Source organism: Tachypleus tridentatus, chromosome 13, assembly GCF_004210375.1.
Source record: "Tachypleus tridentatus isolate NWPU-2018 chromosome 13, ASM421037v1, whole genome shotgun sequence".
Classification (NCBI taxonomy): domain Eukaryota; kingdom Metazoa; phylum Arthropoda; class Merostomata; order Xiphosura; family Limulidae; genus Tachypleus; species Tachypleus tridentatus.
Genome location: NC_134837.1, coordinates 203251451 through 203278469, shown reverse-complemented (window position 1 = coordinate 203278469; position 27019 = coordinate 203251451). Strand labels below are relative to the sequence as shown.

The following is a 27019-nucleotide window of genomic DNA, read 5'->3' as shown; positions in this document are numbered from 1 at the left end:
TGCATATTTTTCTATATGTCAGTTGTCCTGAGGATTTTGGTCAGCAGTGTGTAAGTTAAACAGTCGCAATGTGGTATTTTCTGGTGAACTGATTTCCTCGATCACCAGTATTAGTTAGGTCTACAAAGAACTTAAGGAGTTATCTGAATTTGAAAACAGATGAGTAGTAAATAAACAGGCTGTACACACTTGATGGAACGTCTAAATAATCTTTATTATAAAAAATGAAAAAAGACAATGTCTGTGCGCAAACGTTTAGATAATTCCTCCTACTGCATCAGTGGAAAGATGTCAGCTTTACGTTTCTAAAAATAAAACACTGTTAAACTAAACATTATGGAAATCAAATATAGCTGTGAAAGTACAGATGTTCGATCTGATCTAGCAAGAAATCCTTTATTTTTCTATTCATTCTTTCACAGTATTTTTCAAGTGTTAACATACAGAAATTCACTTGGCCAGGAAGGGATGTTGCAACCATTGATTTAACAGAGATGTACTGCAACTTCCCCTTAGACAGACTAGGAATCATAAAGAACAAAGACAACTCGAATAAACCAATTTAAATGTATCTATACCAGACCTATACCCTTGTGCAAATTAATTGCAGACGAAAAATTACGATTTTTTAAATTTTTGCATTTTATTTCTGAGAATCCAAAAATTACTCACAAATTACTACATGATATGACCGTCTTATTTTTCAGAAGATCATTAATCCGCTTAGACATCGAGTTCACGAATTGACTGCAATCTTTATTAATTTTTGGATCGCGGTATCACATCTCAATCATGGCCTCAATTAGTTTATCTTTCGTAGTACAGACTTTTCCCCAAAGTCTTTCTTCACAAATCACCCAAAGATTTTCAATAGGGTTTAAGTCTGGAGAGTTTCCAGGCCAGTCCAGCACCTTTATTTGCGTTATAGTCATAAAATTCTTCACAAGTTTCAATGTGTGGCAGGGAGCCAGATCTTGCTGAAAAATGCCAGATCCATCTGGAAATCTCTTTTTCAATTCTGGAACGACTCTTCTCTGCAAAACTTCGATGTACTGTGGTCCTCACATCATACCTTCTACGATATGTAAGCCTCCGACGCCATAGTAGCTGAGAAAGCCCAAAAACATCTTCTTCAAGGGATGTTTTACGAACTGATTGATGTGAAATTCTCGAAGTGTTTCACCTGGAGATCTGCGAACATGCAGACTTCTTTGACCCTGTACGAAGAAATGAGTTTCGTCACTGAAAAACACCTTCCTCCATTGTTCTTGCGTCCAGTTCTTGTATTTCAGACCCCATTGATACCATTTTTTCTTAACTGAGTTGGTAAGAAGTTGTTTTTTGACTGGTCTCTTTGCCCTTCTAACGCAATTTCGAATGACGTAGTATTCCTCAAAATTTCATCATATATCCCAAACATAGATCGACCATACTGCAAAACACAGCTAATGACGCCATCCGTGTGAAAAAATGACTATTAAAGGAAATCAGCGGGTTCAGCGAGCTTACACCGGCCGCCATACTAAAAATATTGTAAAATGACCATTTGCTTCAATTAATTTGCACAAGAGTGTAGCATGACCATGTAATTAGGGCGCTCGACTCCTAATTTACAGGTCGCGGGTTCAAATCCTCATCACACCAACATGCTCACCATGGGCGCTTTATAATATGACGGTCAATCCCACTATTCATTTGTAAAATAGTAGCCCAAGAATTGGCGGTGGGTGGTGATGACTAGGTGCTTTTCCTCTAGTCTTACACTACTAAATTAGGTATGGATAGAACAGATAGCCTTCAGGTAGCTTTGTGCAGAAATAAACAAACAGTGTTTATGTTAAAATGGTAGAGGGACAAAATACAAATTTTCAAAAATGTCTGTAGTAATAAATATGGTGGAAAATGTTGACATGCCCACGAATCAGCAAGCATTGATTAAGGGCAAGAGGTCATCTCATAAACAACGGGAGGGTCAACGACCAAAACATTGTAACTGTATAGTTTAAGTAAGTAAATATTTTTCTGAAGTATAAATGGTTATATTTTGTTTCACACAATTAGTTATTGCAACATAAACATTTACGAATATTAGTGTTTTATTAGTAATAGCAACAGTTTGAGTTTAACGTATCATTATTTTTGTGTTGTTTTTTGTTTGTACGTGTACAATACGTTTGTTAAAAAAACTTTGTAATTCACGGAGTTTTATAATTTACCATATTAGCTAATATGCAAGTAAAATAACTGTGTTAATCCATAAACTTATGATTATAAGTGAAAAAAGTAAAGCTAACTTGAAGAAGATGAAATTTAAGTAATTAAATATTTTTGTTAGCGGACAGGGCTTTACGTTTCCAAGAGGACCCAAAAGAACCCATCTAACAACAGAAATAATTATAATTTACTTTGATTTAGGGTTAGCGTTTTGTTGGTATCATTGAGTCTCACCATCACGTGTTTCTAATTCCTGGCTATTTTTTTCACAATCACATAATATGAAGATGAAGATTATAAAAGTAGCCTGCTAAAGTTGTATATAAATTATAGATGATAAAACGATATATGCTTTTGAAGAACTGCCAAAAAACTGACCAACAAAGACCAGAAATCATGATTTTCATTGTGGCTTATCTTTATTCATCCAGAAAATTACAAGTACGTGCCAGAAGGCAAAATAAGGAGATATTCATATTATATTAGAAATAAGTCTATCTACATTAAACGTTCTGAAGTTGCCATTGAAGACATCACTAAATATTCACTTTCTTAATATGGTTGATAACAGATTATAACGATCTATACTAATAACAGTGAGGTAAGTATTAAATTATAAAATAAATGGCAATGCTTCAGGTCAGACTAGTATAATATACTCAACATTAACACAAATAACGACATTTTCCCTAATTCTTACTTCAGATTATTGCATAAGACATTGGTAACAGTGTTGGTCTCTCTTTTACTGTGTTTTAAATTATTCTAACAGGATGAATGGATTGTTACCGTCAACAAGAGTTGATTGCAGAATTTACTTGAAAAAGTAAAGAAGAATCAATAGTTTCTTAAAAATAAATAGGCTTAAGTTTTTACATATTCTCAAGGGTGGATGTAAAGGGATAGCCTTTAAGAACCAAATGATTACTTGTCATCCATGTGTTATGTAACTACTACAACACAGTGGTGTTATGGAACTAGTACAACACAGATAAGGCTTGTGCTATGTAAGTATTACATGTTATGTGACTACTTCTAATACAATTCTTTTTTCTTTACTGTTAAAATAACCTTACTTATTAGTGTACAACAAGTTACTTTAATAGTCACACTTTATTATTTAAATGTTTGATTGCAGTGAATGCAAGTTTCAATAGAGTTTCCAAGATCCAATGTGAGTTAAGATAAATGTAGCTTATAACTTGATATTCTTTTTATCTAGTCAAAATCTATAACTGTGAGGATGAAATATTTTAAGAGTAATGGATTTCATTCAATTATTTGTGTTTTTGTGTGAGAGATACTTCTGTGGTCTTCAAGAAATATAGAAGTAAAACCAATCTGTATGGGATACATTAGGTCGATTGTACAAACCTGTCTTGAGTGGTGCAAGCACATAAAGAAGTTCAGGAAGTAAATAAAACCAACATGTATAGCATGTACAAGGTCGATAATACAGACTTCTGTTGAGTGGTACGTGGCACAAGTACATAGAGAAGTTCAGGAAGTAAATAGAAACCAAAATGTATAGCATGTACTAGGTTGATCATACAGACTTGGGTTGAGTGGTATATGGTACAAGGACATAAAGAAGTTCAGGAAGTGAATAGAAACCAACTTGTGTTGAGTGGTATAAGGTATGGTTAAGTTTACCTCCTGTAATCAGTGAATTCAATACTAGTGCCAAATGTGAAGCTTCATTTCTTACTGAAAGGTCATTTACTAAAATTTATACAACCCCTTCATTTCTTATAAGTTCTGAATAAACCACAGGCATGGTGATTATGGTACGTCTCTGCTGAGGGACTTGCTTTGGACCATTCTTACTTCCACTGGATTGAGGATTAGTTCGATAGCTTTCCATGATCACCTTCAGTCGAGGCTCCACCTCTCCTAATAAAGGACGGTTTTTAGGTTCCGTAGCCCAACATTCAGACATCAGCCTCCAACAGTCTTCACTAAAATGTGGCAACTTTTCTGGACGTCCACCTGAAATAGTAGATTACTCTATTAAATCTTTATTAGATATAATAACAACCTTGTATTGGTGCATAATTACTAGATACTAAAGTTAAGTTAGAAAGTAAGATCTAATACAGAAGCTACTACAAGTATGTAAGCTATGATGGAGAAGTTAGTTACTACATCTATGTAAGATCTAATAGAAGAGTTAGTTACTACATCTATGTAAGATCTAATGGAGAAGTTAGTTACTACATATATGTAAGATCTAATAGAAGAGTTAGTTACTACATATATATAAGATCTGATGGAGAAGTTAGTTACTACATGTATATAAGATCTAATAGAAGAGTTAGTTACTACATGTATATAAGATCTAATAGAAGAGTTAGTTACAACATATATGCAAGATCTGATGGAGAAGTTAGTTACTATGTATCTGTAAAATCTGATAGAAGGAGTTAGTTACTACATGCACATAAGATCCAGTAGAAGCATTACTACATGAATGTAAGATCTAAAAATATTATGCAAATATTAACACATTACCCCTCATAACACAGTGAAAAAGTCGGTCCTTGGTTTGACACTGTTCAAAGATGTGTGGCATTTTAATGTCACCAGCACATAAGTACCAGAAGAGAATTCCAAAGGCATACACGTCCACACTACTATCGTAGTGTCCAGTAAACAGTTCTGGAGCCATGTGGATTGGTGTTCCAACGATACTGCCTGACATCATTGCTTTAGGTTTACAGAATCCTAAGTCTGTTAGTTTTGCTCTATTAGCAGCATCCAGCTAAGATAGATTCATGATGTCAGAAAAATTGGTAGGCTCAGAAAAACCTTGACACAAAATGATAACCCTATAATCTTAGCACTTCTGAAAGGTTCACCTTTCTCAAACATCTAAATATATGATGTTATATTGAAATACATATATATTCAAAATATTTATTGATTAATCCTTGTAATTCAATGTCAAAGGATTGTTCAGTTGAGAAAATACAATGGTAATGTTTATAACCCATGAAAATCAGTGTTTATCAAGGGCTATAATAAGTAGCTCATGAATTATTTTAACATTCTTTATGATTTAATGAACATTAAGTCTTCAGAACAACAAGTAAATTAAAGTACTAGACAAAGTGAGACAGAAAATAAAAATATGAGATGTAGAGATTGTTATTATTCTTGTGACGGATTTACTGTGATGTATCTGTTTCACTATCAATGTTTGTATAAATTACATTGATATTTAGAAATCTACCTAACTTATAATGTTAAATCTGTATCTGGAAACTCCCATGTATTCACTAAAGTTGTAGATTCTCAAGTGTAATAATCAACAATATGTATGTAAACAATGCTGTATCCAGAGCCCTAAATTAATGACTACTTTTTGTCAATGTCCACACAAGCTTGTTAATTTACTTTAGAACACTACAGACAAAACTTATCATTATTTTCTGTTCTGTTTTAACAGTACAGTATGTGATAATTTCACTTTAAAAACTGACACTACTATAATCTTTTTATTACTAAACTCACAATCATGCAGTCCAGACCTAAATAGTAATCTTTTGAAGTATATTTATACCACAACAGAAGTCTAGAACAGTCCATGCAATTATTGTGGCACCAATAACAACATAGAAACTGTATGCAAATTCTTTATGACCAATCACCCAAGAAGAATAAAGCATGTTACAATGCATTTCAGTAGTACATGTAGATACATGATAGAGAATAACTGAAATACAAATGTACTATTTTTGGACAGAGTTGTCTAACTTGGTAGTATAATTTAACAATTAATAACTATACTGCATGAAGATAGTAAAGTACCTTTATAATAAAACACACATATTTTTGTTAATTTAACAATTAATAACTACACTGCATGTAGAGAGTAAACTACCTTTATAATAAAACGTACATATTTATGTTAATTTAACAATTAATAACTACACTGCATGTAGACAGTAAACTACCTTTATAATAAAATGTACATATTTATGTTAATTTAACAATTAATAACTACACTGCATGTAGACAGTAAACTACCTTTATAATAAAACACACATATTTTTGTTAATTTAACAATTAATAACTACACTGCATGTAGACAGTAAAGTACCTTTATAATAAAACATATGTATTTTTGTTAATTTAACAATTAATAACTACACTGCATGTAGATAGTAAAGTACCTTTATAATAAAACATACGTATTTTTGTTAATTTAACAATTAATAACTACACTGCATGTAAATAGTAAAGTACCTTTATAATAAAACGTACATATTTATGTTAATTTAACAATTAATAACTACACTGCATGTAGATAGTAAAGTACCTTTATAATAAAACATGCATATTTATGTTAATTTAACAATTAATAACTACACTGCATGTAGATAGTAAAGTACCTTTATAATAAAACATGCATATTTATGTTAATTTAACAATTAATAACTACACTGCATGTAGATAGTAAAGTACCTTTATAATAAAACATGCATATTTATGTTAATTTAACAATTAATAACTACACTGCATGTAGATAGTAAAGTACCTTTATAATAAAACATGCATATTTATGTTAATTTAACAATTAATAACTACACTGCATGTAGATAGTAAAGTACCTTTATAATAAAACATGCATATTTATGTTAATTTAACAATTAATAACTACACTGCATGTACATAGTAAAGTACCTTTATAATAAAACATACATATTTATGTTAATTGAAATTTAGGTCCCCATACAGTGTGACAACAAGATCATCATTTGTTGACATTTCATTAGATGTTTGCAGATTTACATGAACTCCAATTTAATTGTTTAATCTATATTTCATACAAAACTGCTTCCAGATCTAATCTCACAACACCTTTTTTTTAAAACAAATTTTTTGGGGAAATGTATCATCAGTATTCTTTGCATGCTGCTTGTAATTTGCACAACATGTGTTGGTTTTTGATCTCACAAATTAGAAGCTCCCTTTGAAATACTGAGTATGGGACCATGTACAACCATTTACTGCTGTTTCATTACTGCAGTTATTACAGGTATGAATAACTATTACTGAAAATAAAGCTATATAGATTATACAATAACTGCTAAATACTAGCAGAAGCTGAACATGCCAATACATTCTTTAACTTGAAGTCTTTGTGAATGCATCCTTAACTATGGTCCTACCAGTACATTCTTTAACTTGTTGTCTCTATGAATAAGTCCTTGACAATGGGCCTACCAGAACATTCTTTAACTTGATGTCTCTATGAATAAGTCCTTGACCATGAGCCTACCAGTACATTCTTTAACTTGATGTCTCTATGAATAAGTCCTTGACCATGAGCCTACCAGTACATTCTTTAACTTGATGTCTCTATGAATAAGTCCTTGACCATGGGCCTACCAGAACATTCTGTAACTTGATGTCTCTATGAATAAGTCCTTGACAATGGGCCTACCAGAACATTCTTTAACTTGATGTCTCTATGAATAAGTCCTTGACCATGAGCCTACCAGTACATTCTTTAACTTGATGTCTCTATGAATAAGTCCTTGACCATGAGCCTACCAGTACATTCTTTAACTTGATGTCTCTATGAATAAGTCCTCGACTATGGGCCTACCAGTACATTCTTTAACTTGATGTCTCTATGAATGAGTCCTTGACTATGGAGAAACCTGATCCCTTCCACAGCATCGACGGCAATCTGAAAAAAAAAGGATTAACTCTGATAAATATACAGTTACTGTTAAACGTATTGTACCATTAACAGTTATTGTTTTAAGAGTTAAGTTTTTGTTATGGATATTGTAAAATTACAGTTTCTTCTGTTATTAATAGAAACCCTCACCAATAAATTAAGCCTATCAAAAAACACCTGCTAGATTGAAATGTGAAATGTACTCACTCATAATGGTTAAATTCTGTAGTAGAACTGGATGGAGAGTGTTACCCAAATGAGTTTTATATATTACCATAATCACATAGTCAAATCATTGCTCAGAGTAACTTTCTCCTTTTATGTAAACATCAAAACAGCTCAAACTTACCAACAATACAACTGATTACCTGTAATCTGGTAACAATATCTAGACCTGACTTCAGTGCTGAATACAGGTCAAGCTGAAGTCGTTTCATTATCAACAGGACAGCTGGAGAGCTTCCATCGCCATAGAAATGATCGATGACTGACCCTTTAATTTGTACAACTCTCTCATGATCTGGTATACTTCTGTCAAACAAGAAATCTGAAATTTTATCTTTCTAAAAACAAAGATGTTAGTAGCTTTATCAGTAGACCTAATCAACTGTAGACAGACGGATAGAAGCTTTATCATCAGACTAGTCAGGTGTATATGGGCAGTTAGTAGTTTCATCACCAAACTAATCAAGTGTAAATGGACAGTTAGTAGCTATATTAACAGGCTAATCTGGTGTAGCCAGACAGTCAGTAGCTTTATCACCAGATCTAGAAAAGTGTAGGCAGACAGTTAGTAGCTTTATTACCAGGCTAATCAAGTATAAACCAACAGTTAGTAGCTTCATTACCAGAGCAGCCAAGTGTAGATGGAAATTTAGTAGCTTTATTACCAGACGAGGGAGGTGGAGACAGACAGTCAGTTACTTTATCACCAGACCAAGAAAAGTGTAGGCTGGCAGTCAGTAGCTTCATCACCAGACTACCCAAGAGTAACTACAGTAATTTAGGTTTTAATCAATAGTAGCTTCATCACCAGACTAGTTAATTGTAGAAGGAGAGTTAGTAGCTGTAGTACCAGACCAGTCAGGTATAGAGATTGTTAAATTAATAGTTTTATTGCTGGTTATGTTAAAAATACCAATGTGTATTGTATTGAAATAAAAGTGACTTAAAGAATACAGTCAGTTTCCAAGTGTAAACAAATGATATTATCACTGCAATTTTCTTAGTATTCTTTTCAATGTTATTTTTTATTATATAGGTTGTTTTTTTTCTAATTAAGCAACCTGAACATTAGACTACATTCACTTAACATAAAGTACAACGATCATACCGTGTATAGAAAAACTCCATGGCAAGATCATTCCATTGCTTATCATCAGGAGGAACAACTGACTTCACAGCACAGGAGGTTAAACCTCCCCATCCTTCACATGAGTAAACAACTCCAAACTGACCTCTACCAATCTCTCGAGTTAGTTTAGGCATGCCTGTTACAATGAATTTGTTGTTGTTTTTTTGTTAACAAAAATGTCCAACATCAATTTACTCAAACAATTAAAATGAAATATTGATACAAAGTAACTTATAAATCAATAATACAAGGACCTACAGTAATTTAGGTCTTAATCAATAATAAAAGTCCTATAGAAACTTATAAATCAATAATATAAGGACCTACAGTAACTTATAAATCAATAATAAATGACCTAAAATAACTTATAAATCAACAATACAAGGACCTACAGTAACTTATAAATCAATAGTAAAGGTTCTACAGTAACTTATAAATCAATAATAAAGGTCCTACAGTAACTTACAAATCAATAATACAAGGACCTAAGTAATTTATAAATCAATAATAAAGGTCTGACAATAACTTATAAATCAATAATAAAGGTCCAACAATGACTTATAAATCAATAAAAAAGATCCTACAGTAATTTATAAATCATTGATAAAGGTACTACAGTAACTTATAAATCAATAATACAAGGACCTAAAATAGCTTATAAAACAATGATAAAGGTACTACAGTAACTTACAAATCAATAGTAAAGGTCCTACAGTAACTTACAAATCAATAATAAAGGTCCTACAGTAACTTACAAATCAATAACACAAGGACCTACAGTAATTTAGGTCTTAATCAATAATAAATGACCTAAAATAACTTATAACTCAATAATACAAGGACCTACAATAACTTATAAATCAATAATAGAGGACCTAAAATAATAACTTATAAATGAGTAGTAAAGGTCCTACAGCAGTGGTTCTTAACCTTGTAGGAGGTACTGAACTCTGGAAGTTTTGTACTTGCATTCACTAAACCCTTCTTAATTGGAAAAATAAAATATGATTTTTTTCAAATTCAAAACATGAGTAGATATTTTATTAGTGCACAAAATGAACCATGCATCAGTTGCACACGATATCACTATGTTCAAAGAACAACATTAATTTCACACAAAGACAAAACTCAATGAATATTTACTGCAAATCAATGTGACTTTTGCTGTTGCCTTTCAGAGACAAGTTCAGAAATGAGCAGCTTCACCTTGGTAAGTGCCATTCTCATATCATTTTTGCAACAAAGTCTGTTCCTTTTCTTCATTTTTACATCTACCATCCTCGAAAAGGATTGCTTACAAAGATACGTTGTAACAAACTGTACGAGTATCTCAAGGACGTTTTTAGCAATAAGAGGGTATGCTATGATTTGGTGACACCAAAACGTTGAGAGCGTTGTTGTTCTGAAAAGTTGCTGTTGAACCTGGCTCTGCTGAAGTTCAATGATTTCGTTAAAGTATTCATCATTGACATCTGCTGCCATAACACTAAAGGTGAGTGGCTGTCTCACCCATGCTGGATGTGACTCCCTGGTGGGGAAGTATCCGTCAAGAGACTTTGCGAGCTCATCTAAGTGCATGGCAATTACTTGCTTCAGTTCCCTGGGTACAGAAATGTCTCTGATTTCAGACACATCTTCGATCTTACTTACACAGTCGTCCAGCAGGGGAAAGTCTGAGAAGTTATCATTCTCTGTTCGTTGTTTCCATAATGGTAGCTTTTTTTGAAAAGCCTTCAGGTTTTCTTCCGCTTTGATGATGTTGACTCCACCGCCCTGCATCTGTTGATTGAGATGATTGAAAGCATTGAAGATATCGACCATGTACGCCAAAATGAGAATGAACTTAGCCCTGTTTTTGTGAGAGCACTAACATTGTCATGCAGATTGCTTCAAAAAATCTAACTCCACATGCATGGCAAAAACACGATTCAGCACCTTTCCTCAGGATAACCACCGAACGTTAGAATGGTACAGAAGTACCTTGAATTCAGAGCCCATTTCATTACACAGCTCTTTGAAGATGAGGTGCTTCAGGGCACTGTTCGCACAAATTTCACACATTCTACTACAATTTTCAATACTTCTGCCAGTTTTGAAGGCAAGGTTTTTTTTCCAACGCATGCCTGTGCAGAGCACAGTGCATTACAATGATGTGTGGTGTATCGGCTTTCACCAGCGCACCAAAACCAGAGTTTCATCCCAGCATGACTGTAGATCTGTCTGAACAAACTGCAGAAACCACATCCCACAAAAAAAAGTTGTCTCTGAAGAAGCCATCCACAAGTTTCTTCATGTCGGCTGCCTAAGTTGTTGTAAGAGGCTTACAAAATAAAAAATCTTTTATCTCATTGTTCTTCACATAGTGCATGAATACAACAAGCTGGCTTAGATTGCAAATGTTGGTGGTCTTGTCGAGTTGAAGGCTGAATTTTGCTGGGCTTGAAATTAGATCTGCAACTACTTGAGCCAAGATGTCATTGCTCATGTCATCTATTCTGCTGCTGATGGTGTCATTTGAAAGAGGAATTTGGGATAACTTATTTTCAGCAGCTTTTTCCAGCATGATATTTGCCATCTTCAATGCAGCTGGTTTTACGAGTGCTTCATCAATGGTGTGTGGTATGACCTGCTTTACAATCAAGTACGCAACCTCATACAATGCTGTGAGGATCGGTTTGTCGTTGGGTACAAAGCCGAGAACAGGCAAAGTAGCCTTTTCATCAAACCTGGCTCTCTTTATCTTGAATTCAGCAAGCGTTGTGTTTTTGTATTTCCCATCTCCATGCAGCTTTAGGGAGTGTTCTTAGTTTTGCTGGTGCTAGACTAGAATTGCTCAACTTGGCATTGCAAATCATGCATTGAGGACGCTGACTCCCATCATGTTCCGTTATACATGTGAATACATATAGTACGTATTCATCCAACCACTTTCTGTTTTTGCTCGACATAGTTAGTATGAAGGGATTGAAAGATTAGAAAAAACATCACAAATGATGCATGATTACTACAGTCACAAGTCGACTGCTAAGCACACGAAGTTCCCTGCAGCACAGATATTAAGGCCAAGTGATGTGATGTGATCAGCCGCAGCTAATGATGGCCAAGTGGCGCATGTCGTCACGAATCATAAAGGTCCTACAGTAACTTATAAATCATAATAAAGGTCCTACAGTAACTTATAAATCAATAATTCAAGGACCTACAGCAACTTATAAATCAATAATACATGAACCTAAAATAACTTATAAATAAATGATACAACATCTTAAAGTAACTTACAAATGTATGATACAAGGATCTAAAATAACTTACTGAAAATAAAAGAAGACTCTAAAATCAGTGATAAAATTAAAGTGGTTAACATTTTTTGACAAATGCAAAATTCAGCCATGAAATTTTGACACCATAAAAATTGTTAAAAACACAGAAAAATAATAAACTCTCTGTAGAACTGCTTGCAATCTACAAGAAAGTATCTCTGTACAAACTCCCATGAAAGTTGATTAGGATACATAATAATTTGCAAAAACTCCAAACTTGCTTTTCTTGTTGAAAATTGAGCAAAATACAAAAATTCCAAAATTATATATTTACATCTCTGCTTGAAAATTGTAAAAAAAAATAGCTTTGGACCAAATGTTATAAAAATAGTTAAAATAACAGTGAAATAATTGTCAAAAAACTATGCTTTTTAATGTATCTTGATCCCCCTATTACTACTTGAAACAGGCAAGTCCACCATAATGTATCTTGATCCCCCTATTACTACTTGAAACAGGCAAGTCCACCATAATGTATCTTGATCCCCCTATTACTACTTGAAACAGGCAAGTCTACCATAATGTATCTTGATCCCTCTATTACTACTTGAAACAGGCAAGTCCACCATAATGTATCTTGATCCCCCTATTACTACTTGAAACAGGCAAGTCCACCATAATGTATCTTGATCCCCCTATTACTACTTGAAATAGGCAAGTCCACCATTTTTGTTTTTCCATGTATACTACCTGTAAGAAAGTATTTTTGTTCTAATTATGTGTAACTTGCCAAAACATGGTTAAGTAAGTGAAAGTAAAACCAAAAATTATTGGTATACTGAACCTTTTGCTACCCCCTATAATGGGCATATCCCATATTTATATATGTGTATATTAGTGTGTGTATTTGTCTGATTTCATAGAGCCACATTTCTTTACATTAGATTCCTTGTTAAATATCAACACTAAACAGACAGCACACAATCCACTTGTTTTAATATAATATATATTAAAAATAACTCAAATATAACTGCAGAAAACTTGTTACACTATAGTTTCCCATAGGCTGGTTCAGTTCCTTTAGAACACAACTGACAAGATAAATGATTTTTCTTATCTCTATTGTTACAATACAGCTGTGAAACAACCTATATAAATCTCCAATTAAGGCTAATCACTGACATGGTCTAGATCTGTCAAATTATTTCTCTCATTTAACTTGCTTTTTTTCTCATTGTATTTGCATGTATTTTTGAAATGCAACAGAAAAATGTAGAAATATGTATCCCTCTATTAACAATAATATTAAACATAATGAAAATGGCTTAGAAACAAAGAGTAAGATGATTCCAACTACATTACAAAAGCCAAGTACAAAAACTAAACTATATACAAAAAAGTATGATTTATACTGAGTAACTAATGAATGAAACTTATCATAACTCTTGCTTTTAAAACAATTTGTGATGATGAGAAATACTTGAAGTAAAACTGTATTCTCAAGATGGCTGGTATGGGTATTAAAACTCAAAATAAAATACAGAACATCTGAAGATGACCTAAGAAGGTCCAAACGTTATTCTGTACTTTATTTTAATTAAAATTTTAATACTCATACCAGCCATCTTGAGAATACAGTTTTACTTCAAGTATTTCTTGAGCTGTCTTGAGAATACACTATTGTTTGTAAAATAATTAACTTCTGACAGTTCTTAAGAAAACTAAATAATCATTAAATATTAAATAAACCAAGTAATAACTTATGCTCAATAGTCTTAAATATTCAACATTACTGGACTTGTTAAAAGTATCTTTACACCATACCCCATATAAGGTTACCCAAATATAACAGTAATTGTCAAAAAACATAAAATCATGCCTTTTGTGGCATCTTCATCCCCCTAAAATTATGTAAAATATGAAATTTTATTATTTTTGTTTGTGTATGGAATGCATAGAAAAGATTTTTTGTGTCAAATCTCAGGTAAATTGGTTAAAGTACACCATAATAATTGGTCAAAAATCACAAAATTATATTTTTTTGCAGGTTTTGACCCTCTCAAATAGATCAAATGGGGAAAATCCACCTGTTTTAAAGTGAATGTGCTGGATGCATGAAAATGTATATGTATGTTAACTTCCGTTTTGATTATTGTAAATATGACCACACAGGAGCCCAGAATATACATTTTGGGAATTTTTTGACATGTGATTGCATATAATCCTTAGAAAATTCTACATGTGTAAAATTAAAAAGATGTCTAGGTCATTGGACCAAGGTATAAGCCTACTCAGTTTCAGTTCAATCTGTAAAGAAATGAAGCAATGATGGTTGAATGAAAAGTGTTTCGAAGAAGAAAGAAAAACAATAAAAAGTGTGTTTCACAGCAGAAACATCACAATATTAAAAGGTTCTAACTCATACATTATGAAAAGTCTGTAATGGTTGAGTTTTTTTTTTAAGTCTCATCTGTTTGCCATTGAAACAGAAATGAAAACTTAAATATAAATTTTCCTTTACACATTCACTCATAACCTTAAAAACTGCTTGTTTATATCTTGTGTACTTGTACAATATCTATATCCCAAGTTATGTTACCCACCTGTTTGTACAACATCTACATCCCAAGTTACATTACCCAGCTGTTTGTGCAACATCTCAAGTTACATTACCCAGCTATTTGTACAACATCTACATCCCAAGTTGTGTTACCAACCTGTTTGTAAAACATGTACATCAAGTTATGTTACCTGGCTGTTTGTACATTTATATCCCAAAGTACATTATTTACCTTTTAAAGTTTAGTGATATAAATTTATTTTGAGCTACAGTCCTCTTCTAAGAGGATAGATGCATATAATAATTAACATGGAATACCCCAAAAACAACACAAACAACTTTGTGTGTGCACTTACCAAATAAAACTACATCCATGAGGGAGTTACTTTCCAATGCACATCTTGCCATTTTTGGTGCAAATGTTTTTCGTACCTGAAAAATTATAACAATGGAATTAATTAAGAAATAATCATAGTTTAAAAAGTAAGCCTTGTGTACTGTTCAACTCTATAAGGAAGTTTTTATGGCAAAATATGTTTTTTTTCACTAAAAATGATTCCTGAATTAATATAAAATTTTTCGATATTTCTTTAAAATAAAAAACAAACATGCATTTGAAACATAAGTTAATCATTGTGTTACCTTCTTTGTTTAGAGTACAAGTATTAAAAATTATCAAAGATATATCTACTGTTCATAATGACAAGTGGAAAAGCTTCTAAATTACACACCTATTTTCTATTTACAAAGAAATATATAAGAAAATTAATCCTTCATAATCTTTAAAAAAAAACCTTGTGAAATGGACTGAAATTTTATAAACTAATTTTGTAATTTAATTTAGTACAATATAATATGATTAGGTTAAAAGTTCTTAGTTCTGTACACATTAGAACATTTGTGACCATCAAAAATTAATCAACTTTCTAAACACTATTGAAGTAAGGTTGACAAAAGCCTTGTAAGTGAAATTTACCAAATAATGTACTTGTTGAAACCAGTAGGATTTGTAAAAAGGATTCAGGTACCTTTAGTTTTTGTTCTTCTGTGTACTGCAGTCTCCCCAGATGTAATTCCTCAAGTTTCTGAATGGCAGTCAAAAACTGGTTGTGTGATTTCTTCACCCTTTCACAGAAATGGTAACAAATTGACCGAGCAAGGCGTGTCTCACTAATACTATCAAGTAAAACTCTAGCCACACACTTCTTCCATTCACAGTCAATCTTTGGAGTTATTTTCCAAGATGCATTCTGAAACATCTATGGGATATAAACTGATGGTTTGTTTGATATGTTTTTTTTATACATTTTGGGGCATAACTAGTTCTATTCTAATCATATCGCTTGAATGAGAATCCCAAGAATAGGCCTTATCAATGGTAAAAATGTTGGGTTTTGTATCCAAATAATTATTTACACAAAGTTATAATTGACAAGCAATTTCGTCTTCTGTTAAACAATAAACTTTATATGATTTACAATGGCAAAGTATTTTAATAATAATTGTAGAACAACTAAAGTTATTCATCTGTTACACATTTTATATAATTTTAATAAATGTTGAAAACCACGTGTCGTCTTGTTCCAGTTAAAAGGTCTAATATCACTTGAGCTACTCATCAAGGTTACAGCTTTATTAGTAAAAGTGTCAATACCCATACCAGCCATTCCAAGATATATTTTTACTTCAAGTGGGTTTCTTGTCATCAAGAATAATGTGCTAATCAGCAGGTTTACAACAGTCTCTCACTTGTTACATATTGTTTTTATTGTTAAAACATCTAATGTCATTTGTGCTACTTAGTAGGTTTACAATAGTTACTCACCTGTTTCATCTTGGATAAGACAACATGAAGAAGAGAGGCACTAGCATTGAATGTGACATCAACCTATCAATAAAACCATTACAAGACATTACTATAAGAAAAACAAACTTGACACAAAAACTATTATAATACAATTGTACTTAAGTTTCAACTTTTTTAATTTGCAACTAATCTACAAATGGTATATTTTTGTCATTGATAAATGTAACTGGCATAAATGAGATTATAAAAGCAAACAATAAGTTGTAATCAAACAACACAGAAAATAAAATGTACCCTCAACTTCTTTTGATTATTCTCTCTTTAAACGTTTTCTAATGTGTATAAACATTCCATATTATTAAGCCTAAATAATTAAGATGCAGCCTAGGTCACTAGAAAGTTATTGCACTGAAACAGATGTTGGTACAGTTATCTGTGAATGAGTAGAAGTTCAGTGAGCACAGACAGTCGAATGTGAATACTGAACAGTGATTATGCATGTATGGGTGACTATTTCAGATGAAACAAGAAACTCTCATGTAATGTCAGTAATTTGATGCCAGTCATCACCAGATTCCTATTTTAAATACCATACAAGTGTTTATGTATCTATGAAAGAGAACTATATTTTATGTAATGTGTTCTTATCTTCTAAGAAACAATTTTCCACTAACTCCTTGACTTAGTCAGACTTCGTTATTTGTGGTTAGCTATCTTTTTATTAAAAATAAAAGAGACTATAAAATGTAAACAAAAACATAAGTTTTATTCTAAAAAGTCTTAGTAACATAAAACTTATAAATAAAACTGATTAAAGTTTCTAACATCTTGAGGCATTTAATTTTTTAAAAAGGATGAAAAAATAAGATATTGTCATAACCTGATATGCTGCATTGAGAATTTGTCGAAGTGAACTACTTGCTAGACAAGAACTTTCATCTTGGTAAAGTTTTTCTAAACTAACAAGGCAGCGTTCCAGAGTACCTAGAATTAAAACTGGATTAAACTCATACACCAATTTTATAATCAACCTAGAACGTATGATCAACAAAGTTTTGGTTTTACTGGATATATTAAGAGAAGTGAGATGCTTTGTTGAAATTCACATGAGTTCTAAGCACTTGAATCTTTTGTGCAGCACATTATATAAACTGAAACATAACTATTGTGACACCCATACATTTATTGAATTGTTTTGTACAAAGAGAAATATTTAAAATTAAACTACTAAACGTTTTTAATCAACTGTACCATAATAGTTTTGATGTATAAAGAAATATACTTAGTGCAAAATATTTCATACATTAAATCATAACTTAATGACTACAGTACATGATTTTGATTCATTACTACAGACTTGTAGCTTAGGTAGCTAATGTGGGATAAAAAATATTTTTACTTTTTTGCAGGTCACTAATGTTTTTGTATGACACAAATTCATGTGTTCTGCTACCACAAGTAGACCCTATTTGATCACACAGTTTTTCTCCCATGATGCCAATGGAGAAAAACTTTAATATGGCAGCAGAAACACAGGGTATAAACTTGCTAGTAATTAGAACCCAGTAAAAAAAACAAAATGAAAACTAACTTACAACAGGTGTTTCTTTATAGGCTACTTAATATAACAGTGACTGCTATCCAATTAAAACAGTCATACTTTAAGCATGTAAAGCATTTCTATATTATATCGTATCTGGTACAGAATATTAATGTATTATACCAGATTTGGTACAGAATATTAACATATTATACCAGATCTGGTATAAAATAAGATAACATTATATCAAATGTGGGCTACTGAATATAATCATGTTATACTACATCTGATCAGAATATTACCATGTTATACTATATTACAGGACATAAAAATGTTATTCTAGATATGATATTAGGTTACTATGTTATACTCATGGTATCAAGAAATATACTAACCAATATAACTGTCCTGAAGGCAACTCAATGATCCAACCAATTTCTCAACAATTGCTCTATTTAAAGAATCTAATATAAATTGCTGAATTTCTGTTGTACAAATTTGAAGGTTTTGGTTAGAAACTTTCTCCGTTTCACAAGTACAAAGACCTGCAAAACAATACATTAAGATTTTGTGTTACATATACAGTTTAGTATTCCAATCATTCTATAAAATGTGAAAGGTGTGTATTAGTAACTTGAGAGGTTCAGAAGCTTAGTAACAAATACTTAAGCTCTCCATTAAGAAAGGCAATTTGGGGAACTTCTCTCCTCAAATAATTTTTAAAATTTGGAGATAATTTCCCACTGTTTTCTACATTCTGGAATAGTGGAACCATTTTTATAGTTGACAACAGCACTTCAGCAGTCACAGTGGAACAGATACTGTATCTCCAGTTAATTAGGTTTTGTTGCTTGTCATTGATTCACCCCAAATGAAGCTTCAAGTAACATATTCCAATATTTTTGGAACATTAGAATTATATACAAGTGTCAGAGAGTCATCTTCTAAAGTCCATATTGCTTTACTTTCTTTTTTATTAGACTTAGTAAAAGTACCCTTTAAGAGCTGGAGGATTTTAGCTCTGATATATAAAGCATAACGTCTACACCAATTAAATATTATTCTGGCTATAAGTCATAAAACTGTAGGATAAAATTTAATTAGTTAAAAAATGTAAGAAATGATGGCAAAAAATTTATATCTATTTTTTCTTTAGAGCATTATTATTTCTTTCTTAAAAAAAAACATCTCCCAGAACACAGCCTTATGCTGTTACACAAAGAATAGTCATTAAGTAAAATAAATATCTTACGTTTTACAAAAATGTTCTTGCTGCATCTTAACAATAAATTATTTCAATTTAATTTCTAAACTTATCTTACTCTGGAACTCCCAATTAAAAGCCTGTTGTATTAGTACTTCCTTCATTTCACAGACTGTAGCCACTATCAATCCTCTTATCTCTTCTTGTTTCTTGCTAGCTACAGCAATCAAGGATAAATAGAGCTCACTTTCTTGTTTACGAGCATACTCTAATCTTTTGGGAGTTATTAACAGATCTCTTGTCATATCAAATGCTGAAAGAATGAATGTCCGAAGACAGTTGTTGTGGGCTTCATTTAACAAGGAGTTTGCTTTCACTAGAAGAAACTGTAAAATATGGCGAACAAATAACAGGATGCTGAAAATAGAAATAGAAATGTTGAAGCAGCAAAACATTGTAATTTAGCTCATATATAATATAGCATGGCATCACATATATAATATAACATGGCATCACATATAAGTAAGTTGGACAAGAGAGTGAAACATCTGTATGACACGATATATAAACTAGTTCAATAAGGGAGTGAAACATCTGTATCACAGTATATATAAACGTTGAAAAAAGTATTGGAACAAATGTATGACAGTACATATAAACTGGTTGAATAAAGTAGTGAAACATCTGTATGACAGTATGTATATATAAGCTAGTTGGATAAATGAGTGAAACATATATATGACAGTGCAATAAAAGAAATAAGCATTTGTATGACAGTACATATGAACCAGTTGAATAAACAGTGAAATATCCATATCTCAGTATGTATATAAACTACTTGAATAAAGGAGTGAAACATCCATATCACAGTATATATATTAACTAGTTGAATAAAGGAGTGAAACATCTGTATCACAGTATATATAAACTAGGTGGATTACAAAGTAAAACATCTCTATCACAGTATATATACATATATAAATTAGTTTAGTAAAGTAGCGAACCATCTGTATAATAGTACATATAAACTAGTTGAATAAATCAGTAAAACATCTGTATCATAATGCGTATAAACTACTTGAATAAGGGAGTGAAACATCCATATTACAGTATATGTATTAACTAGCTGAATAAAGGGGTGAAACATCTGTATGACAGTAAATATAAACTAGTTGAATAAATCAGTGAAACATCTGTATAATAATGCATATAAACTAGTTTAATAAAGAAGTGATTGGTTGGTTGGTTTGGTGTTTTATGGCACAAAGCAGATAGGCTATCTGTGCCAAACATCAGGTAAAAAGTTAAAATTAAAGTAAATTTAGTAAAATTCACAAAAGAAAATTAAGGTAAAACAAAACAAAGTTAAAAAATAAACATAAATAGCATAAAACCAATGTTTACATCTAGTCTACAGTGGTAAGAGGAAAACTACAGCAATACAAGTTGTAAAGGACATTCTTTAGCATAATTGTAATTATTATGACTTGCCAGAAAGACCAACAGCTAAGTTCAAAAACCACCATTAGTCACCTTAAGTTGGCCTTTCCAGTCCTGATTCTGAGTTATTTAATGGTAAGGCCATTTTCTAATTTCAAATCAAACTAGATAGACTTTGATTCTTTAAAGGGAATTGCATTGAAATAAATGTCTAATGCATAAATTAAAACACTTATATAGCATTAAAAAGATTAATGGCCTTTAAAAAACTAAAAACATTTCCAATGTGGACAGTGTCACCATCACCAAAAACATGTGGCAGGCAGGATTCCACTACGGATGAGGATATCGTGGAAAACGAGTTGAGGTTTTAGGAATACACTGAGCAGCTGCTTGTATAATACAGTCAGTGACTGTTGCCACACAGTCATCTATTGATGGCTTACAGACAATGGCAGGATGAAGTTCTGTGACAGCAGTAAAAGAGGACCAGTTTGCTTGACTCAGCTTTCACCAAAGCACGCAGGTCGGGTGGCATCACCCATGGGTAGTCTCTATCAAAATTATAGGAAAATAATCACTGCATCATGGATTATTGTAATCCCTCCATGAAAAATGGATAAGTAGTAAAGGGGAGCAAACTGAGAGATCAATAGCAGTAAAGGACTGACTAGGTGCATGAAAATAAGTAGAAGAACTAGTATTGAAAAGAGAAAATTTGTGTTCAGAGAGCATTCACTGTACAGAGCGATCCCTCCTATGAATATCAGCACTTCTCCAGAGGGATGATGTCCATTAAAGTCCCCCAGGATTAAAAAGAGAAAGGACAACTGTTCCATGAGACCATCGAGGTCTTATTGATCATATGACTCTCCAGGTGACAGGTAGAGAGAACAAACAGTGATGGTATGACCCAAGGAAACACGGATGGCTACGGTCTCCAAGGTTGTGTCAAATGGCAAAGACAGGGTGGGCACATGTTGATCAACCAACAGTGTCACCCATCCATGCACTCATCCATCACACAGCCTGTCATTCCTGTACAAAGAAAACTGCTGAAAAGTGACTGTATCAGCAGGTTTCAGAAATGTTTCCTGTAAGGAAAGACACACAGGATGGAAGGAAGCAATCAATGTTTTGATCCAGATTAGAGCGTAAACCTCGACATTGTATCAAAGTGGCCATTTTATTTACATGTAGGCAAACTGAGGTGGAGTACCCTTCTGTTTACAACCACACCTTTTTTCCTTACTGTCCTTATTCGAGGAAGGTCTACTGACTTCCATAGATCCTGCCCTGGGTTGATTGGGCAGATCTTTGCTGTTGAAAGGGGATTCCAATGACTGAGGACAAGAATTTAGGAAGATGTATCAAGAATGAAAACCAAAGTGGATCTTGGACCAGTGGTGTTGAAGTTGAGGAGGTCAAAAGACATTGCAATTGATGCAATGAGGGACTGTTTCACACTTTTAAGCATAGGCATCATGGTCCTTTTTCCACCATGCAACAAGTAGACCAGTGAGAGCCATTGCAATTGATGCATAGATGGTCCTTGCCATAACAAGGAATCATGACATAACGTCTTTGAGTGACCAAACCACTGATACAAGAAACATCAGAGAGGGTTTGGAACGTATGACCATACTCTGCAATTAAGATAACCTGCCTTGATGGTGGCAGGTGAACATGGTGATGTAAATATGAGGACAAGGATATTGATCAGCATCATAATTCCATCTTTGCGAGTGGAGATACTCCTCACTGCAGAAACTCCTTGAGTGGAGGAACCAGCAAGAATCTCTGACTTGGGGATTTTCTTCAAACCTCGCTCACAATAACTCCTCATGATGAATTCAAAGTGGTATGAGGTGTAACTTCAATAGGTATATCCCCAATTGCCTTTGAATGCAAGAGGAGTTCACTGTATTGAGATGTGGATGTTTCTACCAATATGTCAACAAATTGAAGCTTCTTTACTGACTTTGGAGACATCTGCCCTATAGTTTTGTCTGAAAGAGAATATAGGATAAGAAAATGAGGTACAACAAGCGGTACAGAAACTGCTGCTCAGAAACTTCAAGAGGTGGTCATCTACCCATGGACTATATTTTACAATTTTATTTAAGTTTTTATTTACAGGATACATAATAGAAAAAGGAATATTGTGGTGCCCACTGACCCCAACCACCATGGAGCCCTACGAAAGGATGCACTACAATGATAAACAAGGACACTGCAGCAACACCAGGGTTACGTGAGCACTATACCCAAATACCAGTATCAGATACAATATCCATAACATCTGTTGAGAACATCCAACACTGGTACTAGGTTGACTATAGCCCATGTGGGGCAGCCGATTAACCCAAGGGTGCCACCCAAACTCCATCTGACTACAGGAATTGAAGGCCAAAGTGATGTGGTAGGGTTAGACCCCTCAACCATGAGAATCCTCAACTCTCCTTCATGGGTCACCATGCACAGCAAACATGTGGGTGGATGTTTAGATCCCAGTGGAGGTAAACTGTAAGAATAGAACATTCCATGGGAGGTCCCCTCACCATGAACAGGAATCCACACTGAGGGGATAAAGGAGTGAAACATCTGTATCATAGTATATATAAACTGGTTGAATAAATCAGTGAAATGTCTGCATGATTATGCATATAAACTAGTTGAATAAAGAAGTGAAACATACATATCACAGCATATATATAAATTAGCTGAATAAAGGAGTGAAACATCTCTATGAGAGTAAATATAGTAGTTGGATAAAGGAGTGTAACATCTGTATGATAATACACATGAACTAGTTGAAAAAGGGAGTGAAACATTCATATCATGGTATATATAAAAACTAGTTCAATAATGGAGTAAGTTATCTGTATGACAGTACATATAAGCTATTTAAATAAAGGAGTGAAACACCTGTATGATAGTGCATATAAACTATCTCATTGTGTATATATATATATATACACACACACACACATAGTTTACATGTACTGATTCACTCCATTATCAAACTAGTTTTATATATACTGTGATATGGATGTTTCACTCCATTATTCAACAATTTTTATATATCTGTTATCATGGATGTTTCACTCCTTTATTCAATTACTTTGTGTGTACTGCCATACAGGTGTTTCACTCCTTTATCCAACTAGTTTATATTCACTGTCATGCAGATGTTTCATGCCCTTATCCAAATAGTTTATATACACTGTGATATAGATGTTTCACCCTTTATCCTTCTAGTTTATATATATATATATATATATATATATATATATATATATATATATATATATATACCGTTATACAGATGCTTCACTCCCTTGTTCATCTAGTTTATATATCTATTGTGATACACGTTTCACTACCTCATCCAACTGGTTTATATATATAGTGTGATACAGATGTTTCACTCCCTTATCCATCTAATTAAAGTAGATAATTTTATACAGACGTTTGGCTCCCTTATATATATATATATATACTGTGATACAGATGTTTCATGCCCTTATCCAAATAGTTTATATATACTATCATACAAGTTTCACTCCCTATCTGTATCACTTCATTATCCAACTAGTTTATATGTATACTGTAATAGAAATGTTTCACTCCCTTATCCAACTAGATTATATATATATATATATATATATATACATATATACTTTCATACAAATGTTTCATGCCCTTATCAAACTAGTTTATAAATATAATCTGATGCAGGTGTTTTACTCTCTTATTCATCTAGTTTATATATCTATAGTGATACAGATGCTACATGCCTTAATCCAAACAGTTTATATATACTGTCATGCAGATGTGCCACTCCACAATTTAAGTAGTTCATGTGTATATACACTGTCATACAGATGTTTCACACCCTTATCAAAATAGTTTATATATATATGTTATGTACATGTTTTGTTCCATTATTGAACTAATTTGTATATATATATATATATATACTGTGACACAGATGTTTCACTCCTTTATCCACCTAGGTTATGTATAGTATCATACGGATGTTTTACTTTTTTATTCAACTAGTTTATATATATATATATACTATGATATGGATGTTGCACTCCTTTATTCAACTAGTTTATATCTACTGTCATACAGGCATTTCACTCCTTTATTCAACTAGTTTATATGTACTGTCATACAGATATTTCACTACTTTATTCAACTAGTGTATATGTATACTGTGATACAGATGTTTCACTCCTTTAACCAACTAGTTGATATATATATTGTCATACATGTTTCACTCCATTATCCAACTAGTTGATATATATATACTCTGATACAGATGTTACATGCCCTTATCCAAACAGTGTGTATATATACTGTCATACAAATGTTACATTCCATTATTGAACTAGTTAATGTATATATACACTGTGATACGGTGTTTTGCCCCCTTACCAAACTAGCTTAGATATATACTGTGGCACAGATGTTTCACTCACTTATCCAACTATTTGAAATATATACTGTGATACAGATGCTTCACTCCATTATTGAACTCACTTATCCAACTATTTGAAAACATATGTATGACAGTACATATAAACTAGTTGAATACAGATGCTTCATGACTCCATTAAACTTTGAACTTGTTCTGTATAACAGTATATATATTGAATAAAGACAGTACATATAAACTAGTTGAATAAAGTTGTGAAACATCTGTATGACAGTACATATAAACTAGTTGAATAAAGTTGTGAAACATCTGTATGACAGTACATATAAACTAGTTGAATAAAGTTGTGAAACATCTGTATCACAGTATACATATACACTAGTTGAATAAAGTTGTGAAACATCTGTATGACAGTACATATAAACTAGTTGAATAAAGTTGTGAAACATCTGTATGACAGTACATATAAACTAGTTGAATAAAGTAGTGAATGATCTGCATGACAGATCATATAAACTAGTTGAATAGAGTATTAATACACATGTACAAAACGATATAAAACAACTTCATACAGTAGAGAATTCTAAAGTTTTACTCTCACTATTGTTTCAGGATTTAACTTTATATTATGTAAGTATTAAAAAATCTGAAGCTTGTATGGTCATGTTTAATTTACTCTATCCACATTTATATGTTAAAATACCTGAGATAATATGTGTTTAACATTACATGTTATAAGTATCATAAATTTGAAATTGTAAATATGTAACACATAGTCGCAGACCTTGGAAAGTTTTCAAAGTTTTCCACTAATTCACTTTGCAACTCATCTCCATCACTGTATGACTTATATGTTTTTATTCTGGCTCTGGGTGGTAAGGGATTTAAAAACCCCAAAGCACACAACTGTTGATACACAGATAGAGGGGCATTGTAAAACCTTGAACCTACAGATTCACCTCTTCTACGGCCATTCTGAAAATGATGTGAAGTATAGTACTCCTGGCACGAATAACGACGACATCGTCTGTGACTGGATGATTGAGCCTTTCGTGCATGCTGTTCAGATTCTGTTAGTTCACATGTAGGAGAAGGTTTGGAACAGACAAAAAACACTGGATCCATGGGAGCCAGCTTCTTGAAACGTAGTAAGTCTACAACTTCCTGTTTCAAAAATACATTCATTAGTTTTCTACCAATAAATTACTCCAAGTAACCACAGCAAGTCAGACAATGAAAATTACAAGAATGTTTATTGCAACTGATAGAAAAGTGAATTATACAATAAGAGTATATAAATTTATCTCTTCCTGAAATGCATCCCACCTTACCCAAAAGATCCATTTACAATTTTCAAATTATCAGTCTTCTATTGACCAACAGATAACTTTATGGTATGAATTTAAAAAAAAGGAATATTTAAATTAAATGAATATTTCACTGCTGAATGTGGAATGCATATACAAGTCAATAGACATTTTCGTGAGACGCTGGTCCTAAA

General features: G+C 32.6%; 1 protein-coding gene and 1 long non-coding RNA gene across 10 annotated transcripts in view; one reads left to right on the top strand and one right to left on the bottom strand.

The window, feature by feature from the left end:
• The first annotated feature begins 1880 nt into the window (after window positions 1-1880).
• LOC143236917 (uncharacterized) lies at window positions 1881-14944 on the top strand. Its single transcript, XR_013019801.1, has 2 exons — window positions 1881-2006; window positions 14568-14944. It is a non-coding gene; the product is annotated as an uncharacterized LOC143236917 (long non-coding RNA).
• The window catches only part of LOC143236916 (dual serine/threonine and tyrosine protein kinase-like), a 42658-nt gene continuing 18247 nt past the window's right edge, over window positions 2609-27019 (bottom strand). For 3 of the 9 annotated variants that reach the window (XM_076475596.1, XM_076475594.1, XM_076475599.1), the window contains 12 exons: window positions 26303-26682; window positions 19750-20048; window positions 18823-18972; window positions 17768-17871; window positions 16906-16968; window positions 16109-16339; window positions 15437-15512; window positions 9240-9396; window positions 8275-8437; window positions 7829-7912; window positions 4726-4975; window positions 2609-4203 (listed from right to left, as the gene is read on the bottom strand). In XM_076475596.1, the coding sequence (XP_076331711.1) occupies window positions 3944-4203; window positions 4726-4975; window positions 7829-7912; window positions 8275-8437; window positions 9240-9396; window positions 15437-15512; window positions 16109-16339; window positions 16906-16968; window positions 17768-17871; window positions 18823-18972; window positions 19750-20048; window positions 26303-26682 (2217 nt within the window). In that variant the 3' untranslated portion in view covers window positions 2609-3943. Of the gene's footprint in view, window positions 4204-4725; window positions 4976-7388; window positions 7913-8274; window positions 8438-9239; window positions 9397-15436; window positions 15513-16108; window positions 16340-16905; window positions 16969-17767; window positions 17872-18822; window positions 18973-19749; window positions 20049-26302; window positions 26683-27019 lie in introns of those variants that run through there. The other 6 variants (XM_076475595.1, XM_076475598.1, XM_076475597.1 and 3 more) reach the window with 6 other exon arrangements.